Below are 22626 nucleotides of genomic sequence, written 5' to 3'. Positions count from 1 at the left end.
GTCACATACCCAACTGACAGCCATGAGTGACAGAGTTCCTCAACGCTTGTCTTTGTGAAATTAAGCCTGGCACTGTTTTTATTTTTGTCAGTGGCCTTTTATGTTTATATTAAAAGGGGTTTCCAGGGTGGTACTCTAAACTTTCCTTGGCATCTGATACATTCTGATTTCCTGGCTACCATTACACACCGTTAAGCAGAAGCAGAGTGTACTGATGTGCAAAGCAACCAGAAACTCACTTCAAAAATGTTAGGTAATGCACTATATAAATAAAATTTAGTATTTTTATCATTAATATCATTACTCTTCTATTAATATTTCAGCAGAATCGAGCACAGCTGTACCATTCTTTTACCAACCTCGTATGCCATGCTCCTTATTCATGGTGAAATTTACCAATCCTTTATCTAACATGACTACAAAATAAAGATAAAGCAGTTTTGACAGGCAATTTTAATATGTACAAACATGCAGAGACAGGCATCTTTACCAAATGTTTTTTGTACCTGCTAAACTCAGCTAGGCTTGCCCAAACTGTAAAACATCTCACACAATCCCATAATAACTATTACAATAACTACCACTTAGCTCTGCTCTAAATGAAAGTGTCTCAGATCACCACTTAATTACGTTTGATCTGCTCCTGCCCTTGCCATTTTAAAAACCAAACAGTGTGTCATCCAGATTACAACACTCCATGGAATTTTCCTATCATACGGATTTAGTTAAAATGTGAAAGAGGGGCAAAATTGATCAATTAGTCTTCGTTTTTGTTTGTGGGGGTGTTAAATTACTGAAGTAATTTTCAATGATCACCAAAGTCTAAAGACTAAACCAAAGTCAAAATTGGAAAAAAAAACAAAAATCAACAGAATTCTTTATGTAATTATGTTTTTATTTTCTTGAATGCTAATCTTTCCTTCATGTGCATCACTACGTTTTACATTATGACTGCCATAATGTCACTGGATGCATGACAAGTGCATCATCTCTTGAGAAGACATACAGCATCATAGCAACCCAAAGCCCAGAGATGGGGGCCCCAATTAAAAAAGACATCAGAAAATGATAAAAATATAAACAATTGAAAATACAAATTAAACAACCAAAAATAAAAAGAATAGCTAAAACCAAAAGGAGAAGTTATAAACAAATTAAACAACTTATTTCTAACAATAAAGAACAAATTTAGGGCCCATCTAAAATGCACATCTTTTATGTGTGACAGGAAACCGGCAAATGCACGGAGAATGTAGAGCAGGTGGCAGCGTTAACCAATATGCAGCTTTTTAGTTAATCCATTTTGAGTTCAATAAACAGCAACACTTCCACCTCCGTTCTTGGTGTGATCCACTATTTCAGGGGTCCTCAATCACAGTCCTGGAGGGCCGCAGGTTTTTGCTCCAACCCAATTGCTTAATAAGAAGCACTTATTGCTCAAGTAACACTTCTGCTTCACTTTAGTGGTCTCGCTCATTAAGATTTTGAACCCTTATTGCTTATTTTAGTCTTAAACAGAAGTATTCTTGGTTTTTAATTGCTCCTAATTAGCAATAACATGCAAATGACAAAAGAGACCAGCAGTTCTCCATTTAGCTTGTTACCATTTACACCTGTGTGTATTTATCATGCACTATTGAGTTTAATTAAATACTTGGAAGGAAAGTGAAGGACTGAGAATTACTCCTCCATTTTAGCCTTCAAATCATTTGGATGATATCCTTAGAAAAGGGAAGAAAATCTAGGATATGAGAATTACCTGACATAGCAGAGTTAAAGCACCAACAAGCCGTGAAATTAAAATATTGGCAAGAATTGCTTTCTAATTAAGCAACCGGGTTGGAACAAAAACCTGCAGCCAATGCGGCCCTCCAGGACTGTGATTGAGGACCCCTGCACTATTTCATAATTTCAAATTTAGAAAAAAGCCTCACATAAACCATTGCTTCTAAGGAAAAACTGCATTCATTGGTAAAAAACGTTAATAAATTTTAAAAATTATGCAATATCACATCACAAAGTGACGACAAAAATGTTTGTTGTTTAAAAAATAAAAACTTTCAACAGATTAGTGAACCCATGTTGCCTGTTTTTTTTTGTTTTTTTTTATTTACCAGTACAGTAACAGATATAATTAAAGAGCCTGGTGCTGGATTTTTAAGCTGTCCTCTTTAATTACTTCCATTATTGTACTAACCACACACACTTAGCTAAATGCCCCACAGCTCAAAAACTCCCTATAAATGATTGTTTTGCCTCCTGAATAGGGAAACTTTTCCAAGTTGTACCTGGAGAACCACAAAGTTGCAACTTTAGCCAGAAGAAGAAAAACTCCTAAAAGTTTGCAGTGTCACTGATGTTTTTATGTAAAGAAAGTGTAGAACTGCCCCAAAATTATCAAGTAACCATTTGTTTCTAATTTTATTTGTGTTACAGATATATTATTTTAATTTGTAAATAACATATGGAAACTGACAAAAAAAGACAGTGTCAACACAATAAATCAGCGTTTTGTGTTCTTTTGTGTCATGGCCACTGTAGTTTGCACGGAGGTTGTTTTAAAAACAGGCTATTAAGACTCTAGGCAGAGAGACCTGAGACATAAGGCAATGTAAGAGCAGGCCCTACTTGTTTGTCAGAGGTTCTGACTGCAGCAGATCTTGCCTTTGCCATTCTGAAAATGACCTTTCCCTCCATGGATTACGACACAAGGAGGCTGAAGCCAGACAAAAAACAGACAATGAGACTGTTCCTTCAGGAAGAACCAGATACCCACCTGTTGTTAGACTGATCTCCCCAGTGAGAGAAATGGTAAACGTTTCTCTCTCTCTCTCTGTCAGTCACTTTATGATGTTTATGATTAGGTGCATGAAATTTTATTATCTTCAGTTAGCTGATTCTGCATTATTTACTCAGAATAATTTTTGTTATTCATTTGGGGGCACTTTTCGATACAGACCAGGTAGGGGACTGAGTATTTCAACCATCGCTGAAATAAGTTATCGGGTGTAGTATCATACATCTGTGTTTTCTATAAGAGTTAGGCAAGGGTGTCCAAAAGTAATAATCAAAGTAGGCACCTATTTTCAGAAGTATACATTTACTAGAAATGTTTCTTGATTATAAGATCTAAAATGAAAAAATTGGAAGAAACTGAAAAAAGCTCAACTCTGTCTATTGAAAACTTGGTGTTTTCATAAAATTGAAAATAAAAATAAATTAAAAAACTCAAAGCAGGGTGTGTAATCTAAAGAGGCTATTAGGGGCAGTGCTGAATATCCTCTCAACCATTAGTTTTCTAAAACCACTTAATCCAAATTCAGCGTGACAGGCCGCAGCATTCAAGTCAGTCACTCCTACTCTCTTGACCAATGTAGAGATGCCTGTTAACCTAACATGCTCATCTTTGGGATGGGAGAGGACACCAGAGTACTCTAAAATGAGCCAAGAATATTACAAAGAACTACCCTATGCATAAGCGTGAATAAGAATATGTTGAAATTATTCCATCTAAAGGAAAAACCCATTATTTTAGTGTCAAAAAGATAACAAATTCTCACCTTGAATAATGAAGCGGAAGCCAAAGTTTCTCAGAGGTAGAAAAGCAAATACTGGTTGTTTCTCTGGCTGTACCCTCAGCCCATAAGCTTCATCTGTGTTGTTCATTTTAAAGGCAAGAGCAACTTCTGTACAATCCACGTTGCTTTTTATCTGGAGGGGAAAAAGGAAACAATACAGATAACATAACATAAGAGATGTAAGGAAATATTTTCAGAGTAACAGGTGTGCTGGTCTTGAACAACAAAATCCCAGATTGTCGCAATGATTCAGAGGCAGACTTTCAACATGATTGGCCATAATGAATTATAATTGAAAGCCAAGGCCTCTATAACAGAAGACTATACTGCAGACGATTCCTTAAAGCTAACCTTCTCAGACATTTCCTGCATCATATAATTGGACTTTGCAGCATAGTAAATTAGAACAAAATTGGATGTTTCTTATGGAGTCATTTAAACAGTCATCCACAGCCAAGTGTATGTGTGTACATATTTCATGTTCCCACAATATATTTTGTGCTTATATTTCATTTGCTATTTTATTTTAGATCTGTAGTTACTGTACGCAGTGCTGGACTCAAGTAGAAATAAATATACTTACTCAAGGAAAATTGAAAAGGAGAAAAGGAAGAGGGGATCATGCCTACTTTTCAGCAATTATTATTTTCATATGAAATTGACCATCAGTTAAGGTGTATATGCACATAGAATTGACAAAGCCCAGCTAATTTGAACCTTCACAAGTTTGAGATTTTATTTCCCCTGAGCTTTTAGCTATGCTCTACTGAAGAACGGGCACTCAAGGAAAACACTAACCAAAATCTCTACTCAGCCACATATAAAGTCACTACTACCTGAGCTAAAGTGGGAGAGAAACAAAGCTAAGGGCTAATGTTGGGATACTGCCTCATAGACCCAGGTGTCTGGGATTCTGACGTCTTTCCCCATTTGGGACCTTAAACTGGCCTGGTCTGAATGACTGTGAACATGTCAGTAAGTGTGCTCTGCACCTGACTGATGTCCAGCGCTGCCAGGATAAGCTCTGTGTCACCATGATCTTTACACTGGAATAAACATGTTCAGTAAATATAAGATGGGATTAATGGAAAAGAGAAGAAAAATGTGAAAAGGTTCAAACTTGCCTTATTTGCAGACAGCATTCTTTTCACTACCAGCCAACGTTCATAGCCATCACTGTGCTGAATCTCAAGCACGTTGTGGTCCAAATCCTTCCGTGTGATTGACATAATTCGATTCTCAATCTAAAACAGTTTGTAAAACTTTTGATTATCTTGTAATTGAAGAAGGTTATCTGCATCACAAGACTGACACTGGACTAACTGGAGACTATCATATACAAGAGGCCATCTTTTCCAGACTGTTTTGTTCTGGAGCACCTCTAGTTATCAACTCATTCTACTTCAATGGTCACCTAGTGACCCCATTGAGTTTGAATATTCAATATTTAATTTCTCCATGAAAAATGAACATTAAAATTTTTTTCTCAGCCACCACTAAAAATACTCAGGGTAACATTACAAATATATATCATATTTGGGGGTAGTACTCCTTTTATTTTGAAAATTAAACCCTAAAGATCAACAGGGAGAACTTATAATCCAAATACCAAAGAAAAATCCTACCTGGCTGCATGGGACTAGCTACCCCAGGTTTTAAACACTTGTCCCTCAGGTGGGATGACATTCACACTTGTCTACCTCTCTAGGAGCACCAAACCCGTCTCTGTTCTCATCTTGTCTCTCTGTCACTTTCCCTTTGGCATCTTTATCCTACCACTTAGTCCCTCTTCCCACCACTCTCCTCCCAAGATCAGATTCTATTCAGCTTCTTGCATGAGGCTGTTTTAAATTACCTGCAAAAGTCACATCTGATCAAGCCCTGAGAGTCACTTTATGGGGTCAGGGTACATCCCTGGGTTTGCTTTAGTGACACCATATATGAATTCTATAAGCAGTATCTGGTGTTCCTACACTCCTGGGTAAGCAGGTGTCCTTAAAAAGTGGGGTTTGTTCGGCCATGTGTCTATTGTATATTCTCAATTAAAATAAAAATAGTTTAATGTCTCTATGCAGTGGATCACATGCTGCACTTTAGCAGCTAGGTAGGAGAGTTATGCTTCCCTGATCCTGCCAGTATTCTGTGACCTTGCCATTGTTGCTAGCAAACACTTCATACAATATGCAAGCTGTAACTTCCTGTTGTTTTTGTCTTTTATTTACATTTTGTGTGATGCTTTTTATTAAAATGTTATTTTATGTTTTAAATACTGATGTTTCCAAGCTCCTTGTGCTATGTCTTACCTGATTGACAATTGAAAGAGAGCGCAAACGATGTAGAAACAGAAGCAAGGATGGGTGAACATCATGAAACAAATTCTGCATATTCTGGTTTTCCAAGCGCAGTGGCAGAACTATTTTTGTCGTCCAGCTGTTACGTGAAAACACAAAGTGAAACTGGTCTTAGGAAGAATGTGGTAAACTGAAGCCTACAAGACACTCAAATAGGAACAGTGCAAACCATACCAAGGAAGCAAAGAAGGAGTAAGTGCTATGTAGTGTTACTGATGCTATACACAGCTAAAGAAGTCGAGAAGTTTTATTTTTCATATTTGTTTGCAACATTTTTTTCTATAGGAGATTTATTATACATAGGATGTAGCTCAAAGTGATTTACAAGATGTCAAAGAAACAGTTACAAGAAAAACAAATTGGATAAGAATAATAATGAAAAAATTCCATTCCATTTTCCAAAATGACATACAAAAAACAAATCAATACACACTTAGATAAAATAGATATATAATCAGAAGAAACGTAGAGTCCTTGTATCGTTTTTAATGGAGTGTATCTAATTTTCTTTCATACTATAATGCATACCTGTTCAACTGTAGCTCAGGTATCTCCATTGTAAGGGATTTGTCATTCACAAGCCAGTGGGGCAGAATATAACCCATTGGACCACTTGTCTTGTCGAAGCAGATGTGGAAACCATTAGAGTGAATTTCAGGGCAGTCAGTCACTTTAAAAACAGACTTAAAGCCAATTCCTTTCTGACCTTCAGGAAAAGAACAAAAGCAATTCAAAATAACAGATAAATGTAGCAGAATGCAGTTACACTGAAAAAAACAAAACAAAAACAAATACCCCCCCCCCCCTGTAAATTGCTGATTAAAGAGAAACAAAGGAAGGCATCCTTAAGATCTGGGGAGTTACATGAAATCACATACTATGACTGAGGAAAGTGAGATCCAGCTGGTGGCCTTGATGTAGCAAGGAGGTTTAACATCACTAACACAAACTTTGAGACTAACACTCAGCAGTGTAAATGAGTCCCCCAAAGCCTCGTGGGTAAAGTCTTAAATTAGGAATAGCTTTGGAGAAGGAAAACTTTGAATTTAAATCACCTGCTGCCTTATGGATTAAGTGTTTATCAGGTTAAGGCTAAGTGTAGGCTCTTTGAAGAAAAAACCACCTGCTATCTTGTAAGTTCTGTCTTCTTGGGCAAAGCCCGCTGTTTAAAAATGTGGTTAGTGGCAGAAAAGAGTGTGTTGAGTATATGCAATAGTGACCCTATCTTGCTATCCCCACTCGAACCTCACGAAATGTGAGCAAAGCACTACCAGTGACACTGAACGTTGCAAATCTGATGGAAAGCAACTAAGAAAAAGAAGACTTGGAGAGATCAGATGTTGGAAACTAAAAGAGCAGAGAATCAGAATAGAAACTTGGAGAGATATAGAAGATAGTTTAGCAAAAGGAAGGAAAAGAAGCCTGATGGAGGAATCAAAAGACAGAAAAAGCTGTAAAATAAATAAGATATATTTGAGGAGATCTGAGGAAATATTACATAAGGACAAATATAAACAGGCAGGGACAACTGCAGAAAAAGTGGTAGTAAGACAAATGTAAAAGCATGAAGAACTACATGTTAAAGAGAGAATGAAAAAGATCGGCAGAATTGCAGCAAAAAGATGACAGAAGATAAAAGATATTGAAAATTGAAGATAAACATGGAATAGTTCAAAGAAAGAAAGAAAAGATATATTAAAGATGGGCTGAGAATTTTAAAAATTACTGAATGAGAAAAATACCAAAATCTTGACACAAGAGTGCAGGGCCATAAAAGGTCTTGTAGCACAAGTCACATCTAAAGAAGTCACAGCCATACAAAGCATGAAAAATAAGAAAAGTAACTGGAGAAGATGAAGTACCAGTGGAAAGGTGGATGTTGTAGGGCAACAGAGAGATACAGGTGCCAACTAGGATGCCAAATGTCATTTTGAAAATGGAGAAGATGGTCACAGAATGGAAAAACACCTACATAATACCAGCTTAAAAGAAAATGGGATATCTGACACTGGCTGACATAAATTTAATTTATCTAAAGAGAGCAAACAGTATACAGTATTCAAAAGAAAATCAACTCCATGCGTTAATGCTTGGAAAGGAGGATGTTTCACAGTGTACCAGAATACAGATACCATAGGACTTGAGCACTATGGACACTATATAGTATTTGTATAACAGTTTTTTGATGAAGATACAGTATGTGATGAATTTGGTACCAATGTATATTGTTGAGGTGAGATTCTGATATCAGTAAATGGGTCTATGTATCGAAAATATACTGTAGGTATTAATAATTGTATTAGTGTTTTCCTGTTTTAATCTAACCATATTACCTAGACCTTCTGAAATATTACAGATGTTACACTTCTCTCTTAGTGTTAAGTTTTTTTTCTGAGTATGTGTATATTTTAATACTTCTGAAGGTTATAGTGACTATAGTGGATTGTTTTTTATCACAGTGGTAGAGATGGGAGCTTGTAGTCCCAAAAGCCAGAGTTCCCATCCCACCTCTGCCCTGTCACGAACAACAATTTAAGACAGACTGGCAGTGTCATCCTAAGTGATTCCTTGTTTGTGTTAAGCACCTATAGCAAAGACGGTAAAAAATGGAAAACTGAAGCAGAGTGCATATGAGTTAGAAGAGGAGTCCTTTGAGGATATGCGATCAATGATTCAAAAGACAGATAAAGGAACTCATTAGAAGCGAAATCGGAGTAGGATGGAAAAACTGGAGAAAGTGTAATGGAATAATCTGTAACTAAAGGATAACTGCCATAATAAAAAGTAAAATATATGTAAAGTTACTGAGACTCGCAATGTTGTAGAGTGCAGAAAGCTGGGGAACAACTGGAAAGGAGACTAAAAGAATGGAATATCAAGTGATTAAACGGTGTGAAGCGCACAAAATGTATCAAGTACAAAACATCTGCATTAGTGAATGTTAAAAGTGAAAGGAATACACAGTGAGAGATGACAGACAGAGGGACTTTCAGATTGGAGACCAGAGGAAAAGAGTGAGAGACATCAAAACAAGACGGAAAGATGTGGTAGTTAAGGACGTGCAGGAGGACTGATAAACACTATCAACTCAGAGAGGGAGAGGCAAGTTCAATATACCACGTGAACGTGACTGAAGAATAAAACTGAATTAAAAAAACAAACTTTTACAAGTAGCGAAAATTTACACCAGATGTTTCAGACTCAAATCAAATGTATGTTTTTATTATATAATAGTAATAATAATAGCAGTTCACTATTCAAAACGGTAACTGTGGGGCGGACCCGGGATCGAACCTGCAATCTTGTGATCATGAGGTAGCAGTTCTTACCTCTGCACCAGCCAGGCAGAAATGTCTACTTTGTGTTGATTTATAGTTCGGCTTCGGTTTTTACACATTGACAGCTAAATGTAAGTTGAATAATTCCTTTTTCTTCAGGTATATTCTTGAGTAAAAGCACACTTGTTTTGTTATAGCTTTTAAGAAAATGTTTATTTGATATTTGGACATTAGTCTTCACACATTACACACTTCACGTCAGAATTTTGTCATATATTACCATAACATGAAAAGAGTTTCTGTTTTAGTTGTGTTCAACATTTCTTGCCTCACATTTTCTGTCATCCAACATTTACCCATATCGTTGTAGACACAGAACACACATGAAATGCATGTATTCCAGATAACGATATATTATTTACCCTATACAATTCCAGACACCTCACTCCCAGATAAAGAGACTTCAGCTCTGAGATTTTTGCATCTGACTTGACTTCAGCTGCCTCGGTCTTGGATGGGATATCAGGCTCCTTGCTGCTTGTGCTGATTGACACATTCGCAAAACAAAAACGCTGATGAGGAGGTGCGAGGGAATTTAAGGTGACCTGGCAATACGGGATTCTAGCATTAACTCTTTTAGGGCGGATGTCGACTTTTGTCAACAGGAGGGGTTGAAGGCGAATGTCGACAGAAGTCGACATCCAGGGATAGGGGGCGACAATCAGCTGTTAATGGCGACAAATCTCACTGTCACGTCACAGGCATTCCCTCTGTGCTTGGAGGAATGCTAGACTCGTTGACTCGGCAACTAAACCTTGCGTGTGCGTGAGTTGCGAAATGTAAACAATGGCAAGATGGCATGGACATGTGAAAAGGGAGCGAAGCAAGTGCAGAAAAGAAAACACTCGGCAGACGATGTTTTGCGCATTATCGCGGAGTCAGACTCTTGATTTTTCAGAATTGGACTTTATTGGCAGTGATCAGGAGATCGAGCAAGAGAGTGAGAAGCCGGCATCAGCTGATCAGACACCAGCCGATGCCGCGCCAGCGGATCTGCTGCCAGTTGAGTGCCTTCACGCAGCCGATGCATCTACGCCAAGGTTCACATGGGATAAATACACAGACATTGATCCGCTGAGAGCCGATCTGGCTACCGGAGTTTACAAGACGGCATGGCTTGCTGTTGGACACGACAGATCACCAGCTGCTGTACTTCAGGCTGCTCTCTCCTGATGCTGCTTTTCAGCTACTGTCAGACGAAACAAACAGGTAGGCAGAGATTTTTTTTGAATCGCGGGCTGCGTTTGCATTGCATTCTTGTTTTTCAAAGTGTAAACCCACAACGAAAGACGAGATGAAGCGCGTTGTGGCATTACAAATAGAGATGGGACAGAACTGGTGATATAACTTCAGGGAGCATTGGTCCAAACGTGTTTTGTTCCCTGGTGGCTTAGGTACGTGCTGCTGCAAAGTTTTATTCACTTCTGTAATAAACAGAAGCAAATCCCATGGGGTGAGCCAGGCTATAATGCCATACATAAAGTTCATAAAGTTTCAGAAGATGAAAAGAGGTGACAATACGGTTTTCATGCAGGCAGAAAACTTGGTGGCAGTGGCATGGCACGATGGCAAATGGTTGACTTGTCTCTCTACAGTACACACTAACAATATATGTGAGAAAGTGCAGCAACAGACAATTGAAAAAATAGGCACCAAAGCAACACGTATTGTAAGGAGTGCAATGTGGCAATGACTGAAATTGGCTGCTTTGAGCGAGATCAGACTTTGCTGTGTAAAATGTATATGATATGTATGTGAAATCAAAGAGTATGCAGGCTCATACAACATGCAAGACAGTAACATTTGTCAAAAGTAAATATTTTTTGTTGATTTGATATGTTAAACAATTGCTTTGTGTTCTTTTTTAAATAATGTTAGTTTTTGGAAAAATATTCAGCCCTGGGAGAAAAGAAACAAAAAAAAATTAGCCCTAAAAGAGTTAAAGTGAATTGTTGATTGAATTGTGTTAGGCAGAAACACAAAAAGAAAACATTAACATTTTAGATCACCAAATATTGTATAAGAAATCCAAATGGAGTTGACCGAAAGTTTTTGCCTTTTCTATTCAGCACAGTTGCATTCTGCTATCTTGATGCTGTAGTTCTACATTATTAAGGAAGTAACGCACAGTGAAATTTCAAACATGGAAAGACTGACCCAGAAACCTTGAGTGTAATTCTAGTAGAGTTCACTGAGAATACTGTTGAAAGATTTGATGGTTTGTTTAACACAGTGTTAATAAGAAGTAGCATCTTAACAGTTTGTCAGGTTCTTACCTATGTAGCCATATTTGTGCTTTCCCTTGGTACTTCGTCCAACATCACAGATAGCACGGATGTTATTCTCTTCAAACCCACACTCATTGTTCAAAACAGAGATACAGCCTTTTTCAACCACAAACAGCAAACTTGGATGCACACTGCTGTCCTCAGGGTACATATTGTCATCAGCATTCTAAAAAAAGACAGAATATCACCATACTTCAATGGACACAAATGCTTCAAGATAAGAGAGACAATCCAGAAAAAAAAATAAATCTAAAGATGTCCTATATGAGGATCAAGGCCTGCTAAGCAATTCACAGAAGGGTGAACTTTGGCTGGTCTGCAGGAAGCTAAACACACGCTGCTCCTACAACTGAGAAATGCTCATTACTCATGCACTGTGGTGTCCAGTTCTGTAAAGGGCGTTACACATTAGATGTAGCAATCTGCAATGCAACACTGTCCATTACAATATGATTTATTTCATTCAAATAAACAGGGTTACGTTCTGGTTTCCCATAACCCTTAAACTGGAGTAGTTTGCCCCGACGATGGACAGACGCACATACAGGTGTTTGATCTGTTTATTTAACAAAATTAAAGCATGTGTTAAAAATGTACATTTTGAAATTTGCAAAGGATATAATTGTCAAAGTTTCTTAATTCAAATTAGGGTTGCATTGATCTGGAGCCTATCAAGAGTAGCTTCAGACACAATGCAGTAACCTGCCATCAGATAATCACAGGGCTCACTCACACATACGCCCCTGCTCACACTCATACAGGGGCCAATTAAGAACCACCAGTAAAGCGCAGGAAAACACATGCAGGCACAGGGAGAGTATATAAACCATACACCAGGATTAAGACATAAGACCCTACACAACCATATCGCCCTTGATATCTTTGGTTTTATGAATCTAAAATCTTAAGTCTTACAAATCCAACAATGCAGGTTTTCTCTGGAATGTAACTGATTAAGTGATGGTGTTACGCTTAGGAAAAAAAAGAAAAATGGAGCTCAGAAAAGATCAACACAAGCTGTAACTTCACTATAATAAAATCTACGACAGTAATTAGTAAGAGGCGATAATAAATGCAGGAGAGAAAATGATAAAGACATAAAAAACAAAAGTTCACTGTCAGCATAAAGGCTCTGTGAAACTTAATTTGGCTTAAATTAACCCACCTGAATAAGCTCCAACACAAAGTGGGTGTCCTTGCTATACAGCTCCTTTGACAACCTCTCCAGACTTCGGCCAAGTCGATTTTGACTCACTTCCATCAGCTTTTTACCTTCATCATTCAATTCAACTCCTATACCAAACTCATTTTTTCTGGAAGGGACAAAAACTGTTTTTTAATATCCAGTCTTCCTTGTGATCGATTTAAAAATAATTTATACACAAAGTGCGATACTATGCAAAAGCCAGAAAACAACACAAAGGACATACAGGAGGTCAGGCTGCTAGCTGAATAGTTTTATTCATGGTTCAACCTAAACTGAAACCAACCTGATGTCAGCAATGACTGCTCTGCATGCCATCTCTTTTTCATCAGCAAGACACTTTTTGGCATCACTGCTGTCCAGGTGAGATCCATCATCTTCGTTAGAGGAAGTTTCTTTATCTATTTCATCTACCAATGTGAATTTTATCTCTTCATCTACAAGAAAAGGCAAAAGAAATGACAAAGTGATGAAAAATGATAGCTTTTGTTGCAGTCAGGATTTATTTTGAAAGCACATCTGATAATTACTTTACTACTGCTTTCCATTTATCTGAACCAGTTTCTTCCAGTATACTGTTGTGGAAGATGAAGCCTAAAGGTGCTATATAAATAAAATGCATTATTATTATTAATCAAGCATCATTTGATATAAGATGGTATTCAGTTCCATCATGGAGGTACACACATGTACATCAGCTTACAGGTGCTGGTTATAAAATTAGAATATCATGACAAAGTTGATTTATTTCAGTAATTCCATTCAAAAAGTGAAACTTGTATATTAGATTCATTCATTACACACAGACTGATGTATTTCAAATGTTTATTTCTTTTAATGTTGATGATTATAACTGACAACTAATGAAAGTCCCAAATTCAGTATCTCGGAAAATTAGAATATCAATTAAGACCAATGCAAAAAAAGGATTTTTTTTATGACCAGCACCTGTACCTTCGACCAACTTTGAGAATCCAGTCAACTGGCTCCAAAACAGTAGTTCTAAACACTGTGTTACTGTCGATGCACTCTTAACAACCACAAATAATTTTAAATTATATTTATTTACAGTACTTACCACAGTCCTGAATTAGACAGGTCTGAGCACATCCAGTACTATCTTAGTTGGATCACATGCTGCTATATCAGACTAATTCAGATCAGTACTACTTTGCGATATTTAGTATTTCATCTGGATTGAATTTGTAGCAAAAAGGGTTAATTAAAGTTAGCACCATCACGTGTTAAATTCATTACCTGAGCTTTCATCAGAAGATACATTCTCCGATTCTGACTCAAAGTCTGCTTCCCCGAATTCTTCAGAGTCGGGTTCATCTTCATCTTCCTCTAGGTCACCAGTGTAAGACAAACTGCTCACGGAAGCAGTGTCATTGACTTTGGGCTGAAGAGAAAACAAAGACACGATAATCAAATATCAGTCAATTAAAAATCGTGTAGTGGCACAAATCACTAAAGAGGTTGAACATACATGAGACAACAATGGAACGTAAAAAATCTGCACAGGAACGACTAGTTATTTGGTTTTTTTTCTGCTGAACTGTCTCTCATTTTCATCTTTAAACTGAAACGCAAGCTGCTTTCTAATTCAGCAAAGATTGGAGGTTTCTGCCATACATCCTTAATATTAATGGAGGGCCCTAAAACATAATTTTGCAGTGAAGTTCACCCATTTATTCATGTTCAAACCTACTTGGAAAGTCTGGGTTATGAAGGGTTAGAGCTCATCACCACAGCATGAGGTGTACAAGAATCTATTTTGTTATTATTCTGGAGTTCCTATACAACAATAATACATTGTCTGTAGCTTATACATCTGATAATAAACGAATCAGGTGCTAGTCTACTAAGTCATTTTGCAATGAATTTTATTATTTGTTCTTAGACGTAGCCAGCATGTCATCTCTCATCATTCTCCTTCCTGCTCCAAGCTCAATCAGCATTGGCAGGAGGCTGTCATTTACATCAGAGCTCCACAGCTGGTGTGCCATGAAGTGGTTGATATTATGCTGCAAAGCTGCATGAAAATAAATAAAAATTGGCAATTAAAAAAACTCTTCCATTGATGCTGTGCAAGTGACATCTTTGCTTCTATTAATAAGATGTGATGAATAGATGAATAAAGATTCAAACTGGCATGGACCATGAATCAGTTCTGCTTAGAATAAGTAAATTGAAAAAGAAAATGCAGAATAAGCTTGTTTTTCTTTTGTTTTTGCCAGTGGTTTCGAAATGGGGAATATGAACAAACTGATCCACTGGAGTCAAACAAACTGGTTTTTATAAAAAGACACTGAAAGTAAAACAATATTAATTTCAAATAACTTGTTGCAACATTAAGAAATCAATAACAATGCCAATGCAGAGCAGACCTTCAATATCTGGAAATTCATAAATGGAGCCTTTGGTGGGCTCAGCTTCATGTTGAAATCCTTCACCCAGTCAGTTATGCCCATCAGAATCCCCATTTGGTGAAGTCGGTTTTGAAAGTGAAAGCGTGACTTGGCAGCCTGCAGGAGAACAGCCTTGGAATTTGTTTGCCCAGCTACTCTGGAAAAAGGGTCAAGGAACACCTGAAAAGCAGGAAATGAATAGGTAGCACATGTCTTGACAAGAACAATTAAAACACCTCACCTGAATGAGAACAGATAGTGTTTTCTAAAAGTGAAAGCTATACTGTATGTATATGCCTCACTGTTTTAATATTTAAAAAAGAATAGACGGAATGATGAAAAACAAAAGAGATAAGCATTGCACTGCATTAAAAACCTGGGGTTACACAAATAAAACCATGGCCTATATTTTAAATAAGGAAAAGACATATTAGAGGCAGCAACTGCCCCACTTTATTTAACATATGAGCTAGGAAGGTTAAAGATTAACCGATGCTCACTTTGCTGATGGAAATAGTTTACACGGAATCATGTTATTGTTTATATGTTTTCATTTTAATCTGCACCGGGAAATTTTGATTTCCTGCAGCATGTTTACATCCGGAAACAGAGCACCCGGTGACAATGAAGCAAATTAAACACTTTATTTTGAGCAAAATTGTGAAGCTACTGCAAACTGTACTAGTTTCTATAAACTGAGTAATACTGTGATGAAATCCTAAAACAGAACATCTACAATGTTGTACTCCATACAAAATGAGCATGCCCCCTTGGTAGCTGGACTGCAGCACCTCTCATATCAGTAGGACTAGCAGGAAACAACGTAAGACTGGCAGTCAGAGGAGATCATACAGAGGCTGTGTATACTAAGAGATACATTGCCAATCAATGTAGTTAATTAACGGCAACGGCTTTTGGCAGCTAACAAGTTAGATTGTGCTACCCCAGATCAAAATATCTACAGACATTTTCATCACCTGCACAAAAACATTTACCAATAAGTCACCGGAGCTGAAAACCCAGCAGGCCACAGCCAATAAGCTTGCTCATTCGATGATAGCAGACAATGCTAATAACCAAAAAGTAACGTGCCACTACATAAATGCTGAACACTGATGAAATTTAGTGGTACTACAGACATAAAATTTCCTAGTCAGACACATATTTGACAACCTTGATGAGAAGCTAACTCCTGCTCTTTAAATATAAGGACAAGCAAGCAAAGTTTGCACATGTTCATGATAACACACAAAAAAACTTAGGTCACTAATTTATCAATCCCCAAGAATCAGACAGCAGTAGCATGTTACACTCATGAAGCTGCACACAGCCCAGTAATAAATGTAACTTCTGTTTTAATTGTGGAGAGAGATTGCATAACCCAGAAGAGCAGTGCTACCAAGAGCAGCTGTTCTCAGCTTCCGACCTGACAGTTAACAGGCTGGCACACTACTGACTTCTAATCGTATTGATGTGCTCCTGTTCTTAAACAAAAATTAATAAAACACATTTCAGTACTGTAAACAGACAATTTGTAACATACATACATTTAATAATTTAAATAAATTCTTACAAGTTTAATGCATAAATGAATTTAAGCCCAGTTCTTAAATCCTTATACTGGCTCCCAGTTAAGTTTAGGGCAGTTTTCAAAATCCTCCTTTTAACATATAAAGCATTAAATGGCCAAGGTCTGGCTTACTTGTCTGAACTTATCATGACTTACAAACCTGAGCACACATTAAAATCTCAAGATGCTGGTCTGCTTATGGTCCAAGGATTAATAAAATAACAGTGGGAGGTCGAGCTTTTAGTTACAGGGCCCCTAAACTGTGGAATGGTCTGCCTGCTACTATAAGGGATGCCCCTTCGGTCTCAGCTTTTAAATCCCGGCTGAAGACTCACTACTTCAGTTTAGCACACCCTGACTAGAGCTGCTGATTAACTGTGCAGACGACATCTCTGTTGTTAGTCATTAGCACTAAAACATAAGTAACATGATAGTTAGAATTTGTTACTAACCCTCACCTACTCTGTTTCTCTTCTCGGTACTCAAATGTGGCACTTTGTGCCATGGCCCACCTGCCAAGTTGTTTTGCCTGCCTAAGGTAAAGTCAACCCTGATGGAGGATCGCAGGAATCGTGGGAAAGAGGGGTTCTTTCATTGGATTGGCTGGCCCAGCACTGTTTCAGCCGTTGGAATGGCCAAATGGGGGGAGGCAGCTTGATGGATGAGGTCTCCAGGACTCTAAAAATATCCAAATCTTATTATGTGATATCATTTACTGTTAAATTCTACTCCGTACTTCTAAAATTTGTATTTTTTTTTTTTACTTCTAAATTTTTTTTTATTTTATACTATATTGAGGATTTGTTCTGTTCTGTGTATTGTATGGTATTGACCTCCTTCTTTTTGACACCCACTACACACCCAACCTACCAGGAAGGGGGTCTCTTTTTGAACTGCCTTTCCCAGGTTTCTTCCATTTTTTCCCTACAAGGGTTTTTTTTGGGAGTTTTCCTTGTCTTCTTAGAGAGTCAAGGCTGGGGGGCTGTCAAGAGGCAGGGCCTGTTAAAGCCCATTGTGGCACTTCCTGTGTGATTTTGGGCTATACAAAAATAAACTGTATTGTATTATAAACCTTTTCCAGGAAACTTACCCATGTGGTATTTCTATGTGACTAAGCAGGGTGTCTCTTTTTTAATAATTAATGATTTTTAATTGATCAAGCAGCATCAGCTAACAATTACGAAATGTAAGCAAAATTTGCATCCCTAATGAGAACACTTTGGTTATGATTTAAAACATTCAGCTTCTGATATGCCTTTTGGGATACAAGAAATGTTTCCATTGTAACACTCACGGTGTTAACTGATTTGGTTCAAGAAGTATTTCTTTTGAACATCAATGTCTATCTTAAAATTGTTTCTGTCATATTCTTATCCACCAGCCATTTTAGAACATCTTCTGATAGTAAGCTGACACACAGAACACTTGAATGTACTTCACCTGAAGTCTGAATTGTTTTTAAAACATGTGCATATAAATTTCAAGAGCCTAACTACAAGGGAGACTACATAAGGTGAAAGCAAAAAATCAACTGCATTAGTAGCCAAACATAAAATGTTAAAATAGTGTACAACTAACACTAAGAGTGAACTGTGCATCTTAAGGTATGCAGTATTTCTAACTCCCAGTAACATGAAATTAAACAAAAAAAGTAAGAGATTGATGCCAGTGTTTGAACACCAGTCCAGTAGCAGGTCTATCTCCCTTGATTTAACTGCTTATATGACAAATTTAAATTTCCCTGTCACTTGTTATTGTGGAGGTCTGCAACCCCTTTAATGAAATAAGATGTCAAGTGTCAGCCACTGTTCCAAGTGTCCTCTGCGCAAGACTTCAAGGCAGCTGATTCGGGTTAAAACCCACCTTCTAACAGCTGATAGTCCAAACTATATTCAGTAATCTGGCCTTTCCATTGTTTGAAGACAGACTGTTAGGATTTCCTTACAAATTGTAAAGAAGGTGCATACCTTGCTGTATGAGAAATCTGCACAGTCTTGCTGGTATTCTAATGAGGCAATCCAGTATAAAACTTCCTAACAAGGTGTCTTGGTCTTCGATTTGAAACTCTGTGAGCAGAAAACCATTAACAAGGAATCAAAGATACATTGTACCTTCTTTTCAAAAGTACAGGTTTAAAATGTTATATTGTTATATTAACAGCAATGTGCTATTGTTCTGAGTTGAATATCTACCCACAAGTGCCAGCTGGAGTGAACTGAAGAAAAACATCCCTACCTCTTTGACTACCTCTATTTGCTGCTGACAGTGACGCTTCCATATGGTTACCCCAGGAGGGCTAAGGGTGCATTGGCAATGCCATATGTAATTACAATAGAAACCAAATGTCCTGCTGCACTGACTGGATCTAGGGCCATCACAGCTTCAGCAAAGAGATCAATGCTAGTATTAGCACAAACTCTGAGCAACACACCAGGCCGTACTTCCAGAGCGACAAGATCAGCAATGATAGCATCACCTTTGGAAAGAAAAATAAGATTTGAATTTTTATAAATGTAAAAAAAAAAAAAAATAATAAAAAACAAAACAATGAACACTGCTTTGAATTCCATTTTGCATGGTGATAAAATTACATTTATTACCACTGGGGGAATATGAGGTGGCTGTAATATATGTAAGCAGATACTTCCTAACACTTAATCATACTTATAAAATTTGTTGAATTGTTCCATTAGTAAGCAATGGCTTTAATGCATTATGTACATATTCTTATACCAATAAGCTGTAATTACACACAATGGCCAGTGTTGCCTTGGTTTTTGAAGATTTTTTGTTTACACCAAAAATCTCAGAATGAGTTACAACTGCTACTATCAGTCTTCGCTTTTCCTTACTGTACCAAAGAAACACAGTTACAACCCCCAATCATTTGTTTCTTGTCCTCCACAAAGCTAAAAGGCCAGCACACTCAACCTCACTCTTACCTCTGTCACCAAGGCTTGTCACTTTCTTTCCAAAGTTCCGCTCTATGAAGTCCTTCAGATTTCCGTGCTGGGGTTCAAACACCAGCTCCCATTGGCTCCACTCAGACAGATCTTCCAAGAGGGGGGCATTTAGCAAACATGCCATGGCTGCATCTTTGCTCATATCTCCAAGAAGCCCCACTGAATCAGTGCTTCCAATTAAACTTTGCCTGAATAGGTGCAAAATAGTCATATACAATGGACACCTATGATCAGATATTGTTTGTTATCCCTGTGTGCACTCATCATAACTGTCTTTCATGACTACAAACGCATATAGCTGCATGCAACTGATATGGGAAAAAAAAGCCATTTAAGGCAGGCCACTTTTAACTCTCATTATGACATCCAAAGAAAGAAAGAAAGAAGAAAGAAAGAAGAAGAAAGAAAGAAAGAAAGAAGAAGAAAGAAAGAAAGAAAGAAAGAAGCCTCTCACCGAGAATCTTTGACAAATAGTGCTGCTTCGTAATGAACTAAATTTTTTTCTATTGCCATGATCTTCGTAGTAAGTTTTCTGTTTCTGGACAATGTTGAATAACTGAGCTACTGTTCCATATCCCAGTTCCCTGGTGTCCTTTACCTTGAAATGACTCTTTATTGCTGCTTCAATATCAGGAATCTATTGGAAGAACAGCATTAAAAAAACATTATGAGAAAAATTTAAATATACAGCATAATTAGTAATCTGTGTTATTACAAAATTCAGGCTCTGTGGACAATGCAACATAACCATAAGCTAATCTGTTAGATCATCCTATTAAGTTATTTAATACGGAAAATAAATTTTCCATATGTGTACGTGGCATTACACAATATAATGCAATTGTATAATGTTTTAAATACTGTTGATTGAGATGGAAGCATACGTGATGCGTTGTAAACATTTTAGCAGCTGTTTCATTTCACTGTAGTTAAGTCTCTTCTGTTCCATTTCTTTCATTGGTATGCTGCACCGGCACATTGTATCCTGCAGTTTTGATCAAATGGTGTCTTCTGGTCTTAAAGTGAATGTCTCACCGTCAATGGCTTTTTAATCAGGCCTGTATCTTAAAAATCAGAGTAGATGTACTGGAGCATACACGCTGTAGAGGGTCTTAGAAATTTACAAGTTTATAAGTCAAACGCAGGATTTTAAGACCAGCCATCCATCCATTCTCTTCCGCTTATCCGAGGTCGGGTCGCGGGGGGCAGCAGCTTGAGCAGAGATGCCCAGACTTCCTCTCCCCGGCCACTTCTTCTAGCTCTTCCGGGAGAATCCCGAGGCGTTCCCAGGCCAGCCGGGAGACATAGTCCCCTCCAGCGTGTCCTGGGTCTTCCCCGGGGCCTCCTCCCGGTTGGACGTGCCCGGAACACCTCCCCAGGGAGGTGTCCAGGAGGCATCCTGATCAGATGCCCGAGCCACCTCATCTGACTCCTCTCGATGCGGAGGAGCAGCGGCTCTACTCTGAGCCCCTCGCCGGATGACTGAGCTTCTCACCCTATCTTAAGGGAGAGCCCAGACACCCTGCGGAGGAAACTCATTTTCAGCCGCTTGTATTCGCGATCTCGTTCTTTCGGTCACTACCCATAGCTCATGACCATAGGTGAGGGTAGGAACATAGATCGACCGGTAAATTGACAGCTTTGCCTTATGGCTCAGCTCCTTTTTCACCACGACAGACCGATGCAGAGCCCGCATCACTGCGGACGCCGCACCGATCCGCCTGTCGCTCTCACGCTCCATTCTTCCCTCACTCGTGAACAAGACCCCGAGATACTTGAACTCCTCCACTTGGGGCAGGATCTCGCTCCCAACCCTGAGAGGGCACTCCACCCTTCTCCGGCTGAGGACCATGGTCTCGGATTTGGAGGTGCTGATTCCCATCCCAGCCGCTTCACACTCAGCTGCGAACCGATCCAGAGAGAGCTGAAGATCACGGCCTGATGAAGCAAACAGGACAACATCATCTGCAAAAAGCAGTGACCAATCCTGAGTCCACCAAACCGGACCCCCTCAACACCCTGGCTGCGCCTAGAAATTCTGTCCATAAAAGTTCTGAACAGAATCGGTGACAAAGGGGCAGCCCTGGCGGAGTCCAACTCTCACTGGAAACGGGTTCGACTTACTGCCGGCAATGCGGACCAAGCTCTGACACCGGTTTGTACAGGGACCGAACCGCCCTTATCAGGGGGTCCGGTACTCCATACTCCGGAGCACCCCCCACAGGATCCCCCGAGGGACACGGGCTCGGACTCTGCTAAGGGTGTAGAGCTGGTCCACTGTTCCGCGACCAGGACGAAAACCACACTGTTCCTCCTGAATCCGAGGTTCGACTATCCGACGGACCCTCCTCTCCAGAACCCCCGAATAGACTTTTTCCAGGGAGGCTGAGGAGTGTGATCCCTCTGTAGTTGGAACACAACCCTCCGGTCCCCCTTCTTAAAGAGGGGGACCACCACCCCGGTCTGCCAATCCAGAGGCACTGTCCCTGATGTCCATGCGATGTTGTAGAGACGTGTCAACCAAGACAGTCCTACAACATCCAGAGCCTTGAGGAACTCCGGGCGTATCTCATCCACCCCCGGGGCCCTGCCACCAAGGAGTTTTTTGACCACCTCGTGACCTCAGTCCCAGAGATGGGGAAGCCCACCTCCGAGTCCCCAGGCTCTGCTTCCTCATTGGAAGGCATGTTATTGGGATTGAGGAGGTCTTCGAGTACTCCCCCCACCGACCCACAACGTCCTGAGTCGAGGTCAGCAGCGCACCATCACCACCATATACAGTGTTGACACTGCACTGCTTTCCCCCTCCTGAGACGCCGGACCATGAATCTCCTCGAAGCCGTCCGAAAAGTCGTTCTCCATGGCCTCCCCAAACTCCTCCCATGCCCGAGTTTTTGCCTCAGCAACCACCGAAGCTGCATTC

The 22626-nt window shown here is 39.0% G+C and overlaps 2 protein-coding genes across 3 annotated transcripts in view; both read right to left on the bottom strand.

Moving 5' to 3' along the window:
* The window catches only part of wu:fj29h11 (uncharacterized), a 70752-nt gene extending 55381 nt beyond the window's left edge, over positions 1-15371 (bottom strand). The window contains exons 1-9 of the mRNA XM_051918781.1: positions 15150-15371; positions 14017-14161; positions 13046-13196; positions 12721-12868; positions 11544-11721; positions 6458-6635; positions 5882-6008; positions 4703-4822; positions 3561-3711 (exon numbers count right to left, since the gene is read on the bottom strand). Of these exons, the coding sequence (XP_051774741.1) occupies positions 3561-3711; positions 4703-4822; positions 5882-6008; positions 6458-6635; positions 11544-11721; positions 12721-12868; positions 13046-13196; positions 14017-14161; positions 15150-15245 (1294 nt within the window). The 5' untranslated portion in view covers positions 15246-15371. The remainder of the gene's footprint in view (positions 1-3560; positions 3712-4702; positions 4823-5881; positions 6009-6457; positions 6636-11543; positions 11722-12720; positions 12869-13045; positions 13197-14016; positions 14162-15149) is intronic.
* A 3341-nt stretch (positions 15372-18712) lies between these two features.
* LOC114665152 (uncharacterized) overlaps positions 18713-22626 on the bottom strand; it is a 44975-nt gene continuing 41061 nt past the window's right edge. For both annotated transcript variants that reach the window (XM_051918797.1, XM_028819565.2), the window contains 4 exons: positions 20158-20340; positions 19683-19891; positions 18976-19216; positions 18713-18806 (listed from right to left, as the gene is read on the bottom strand). In XM_051918797.1, the coding sequence (XP_051774757.1) occupies positions 19868-19891; positions 20158-20340 (207 nt within the window). In that variant the 3' untranslated portion in view covers positions 18713-18806; positions 18976-19216; positions 19683-19867. The remainder of the gene's footprint in view (positions 18807-18975; positions 19217-19682; positions 19892-20157; positions 20341-22626) is intronic.

Source organism: Erpetoichthys calabaricus, chromosome 14 (genome assembly GCF_900747795.2).
Source record: "Erpetoichthys calabaricus chromosome 14, fErpCal1.3, whole genome shotgun sequence".
Taxonomy (NCBI): domain Eukaryota; kingdom Metazoa; phylum Chordata; class Cladistia; order Polypteriformes; family Polypteridae; genus Erpetoichthys; species Erpetoichthys calabaricus.
This window is presented reverse-complemented; position numbering and strand designations above follow the sequence as displayed.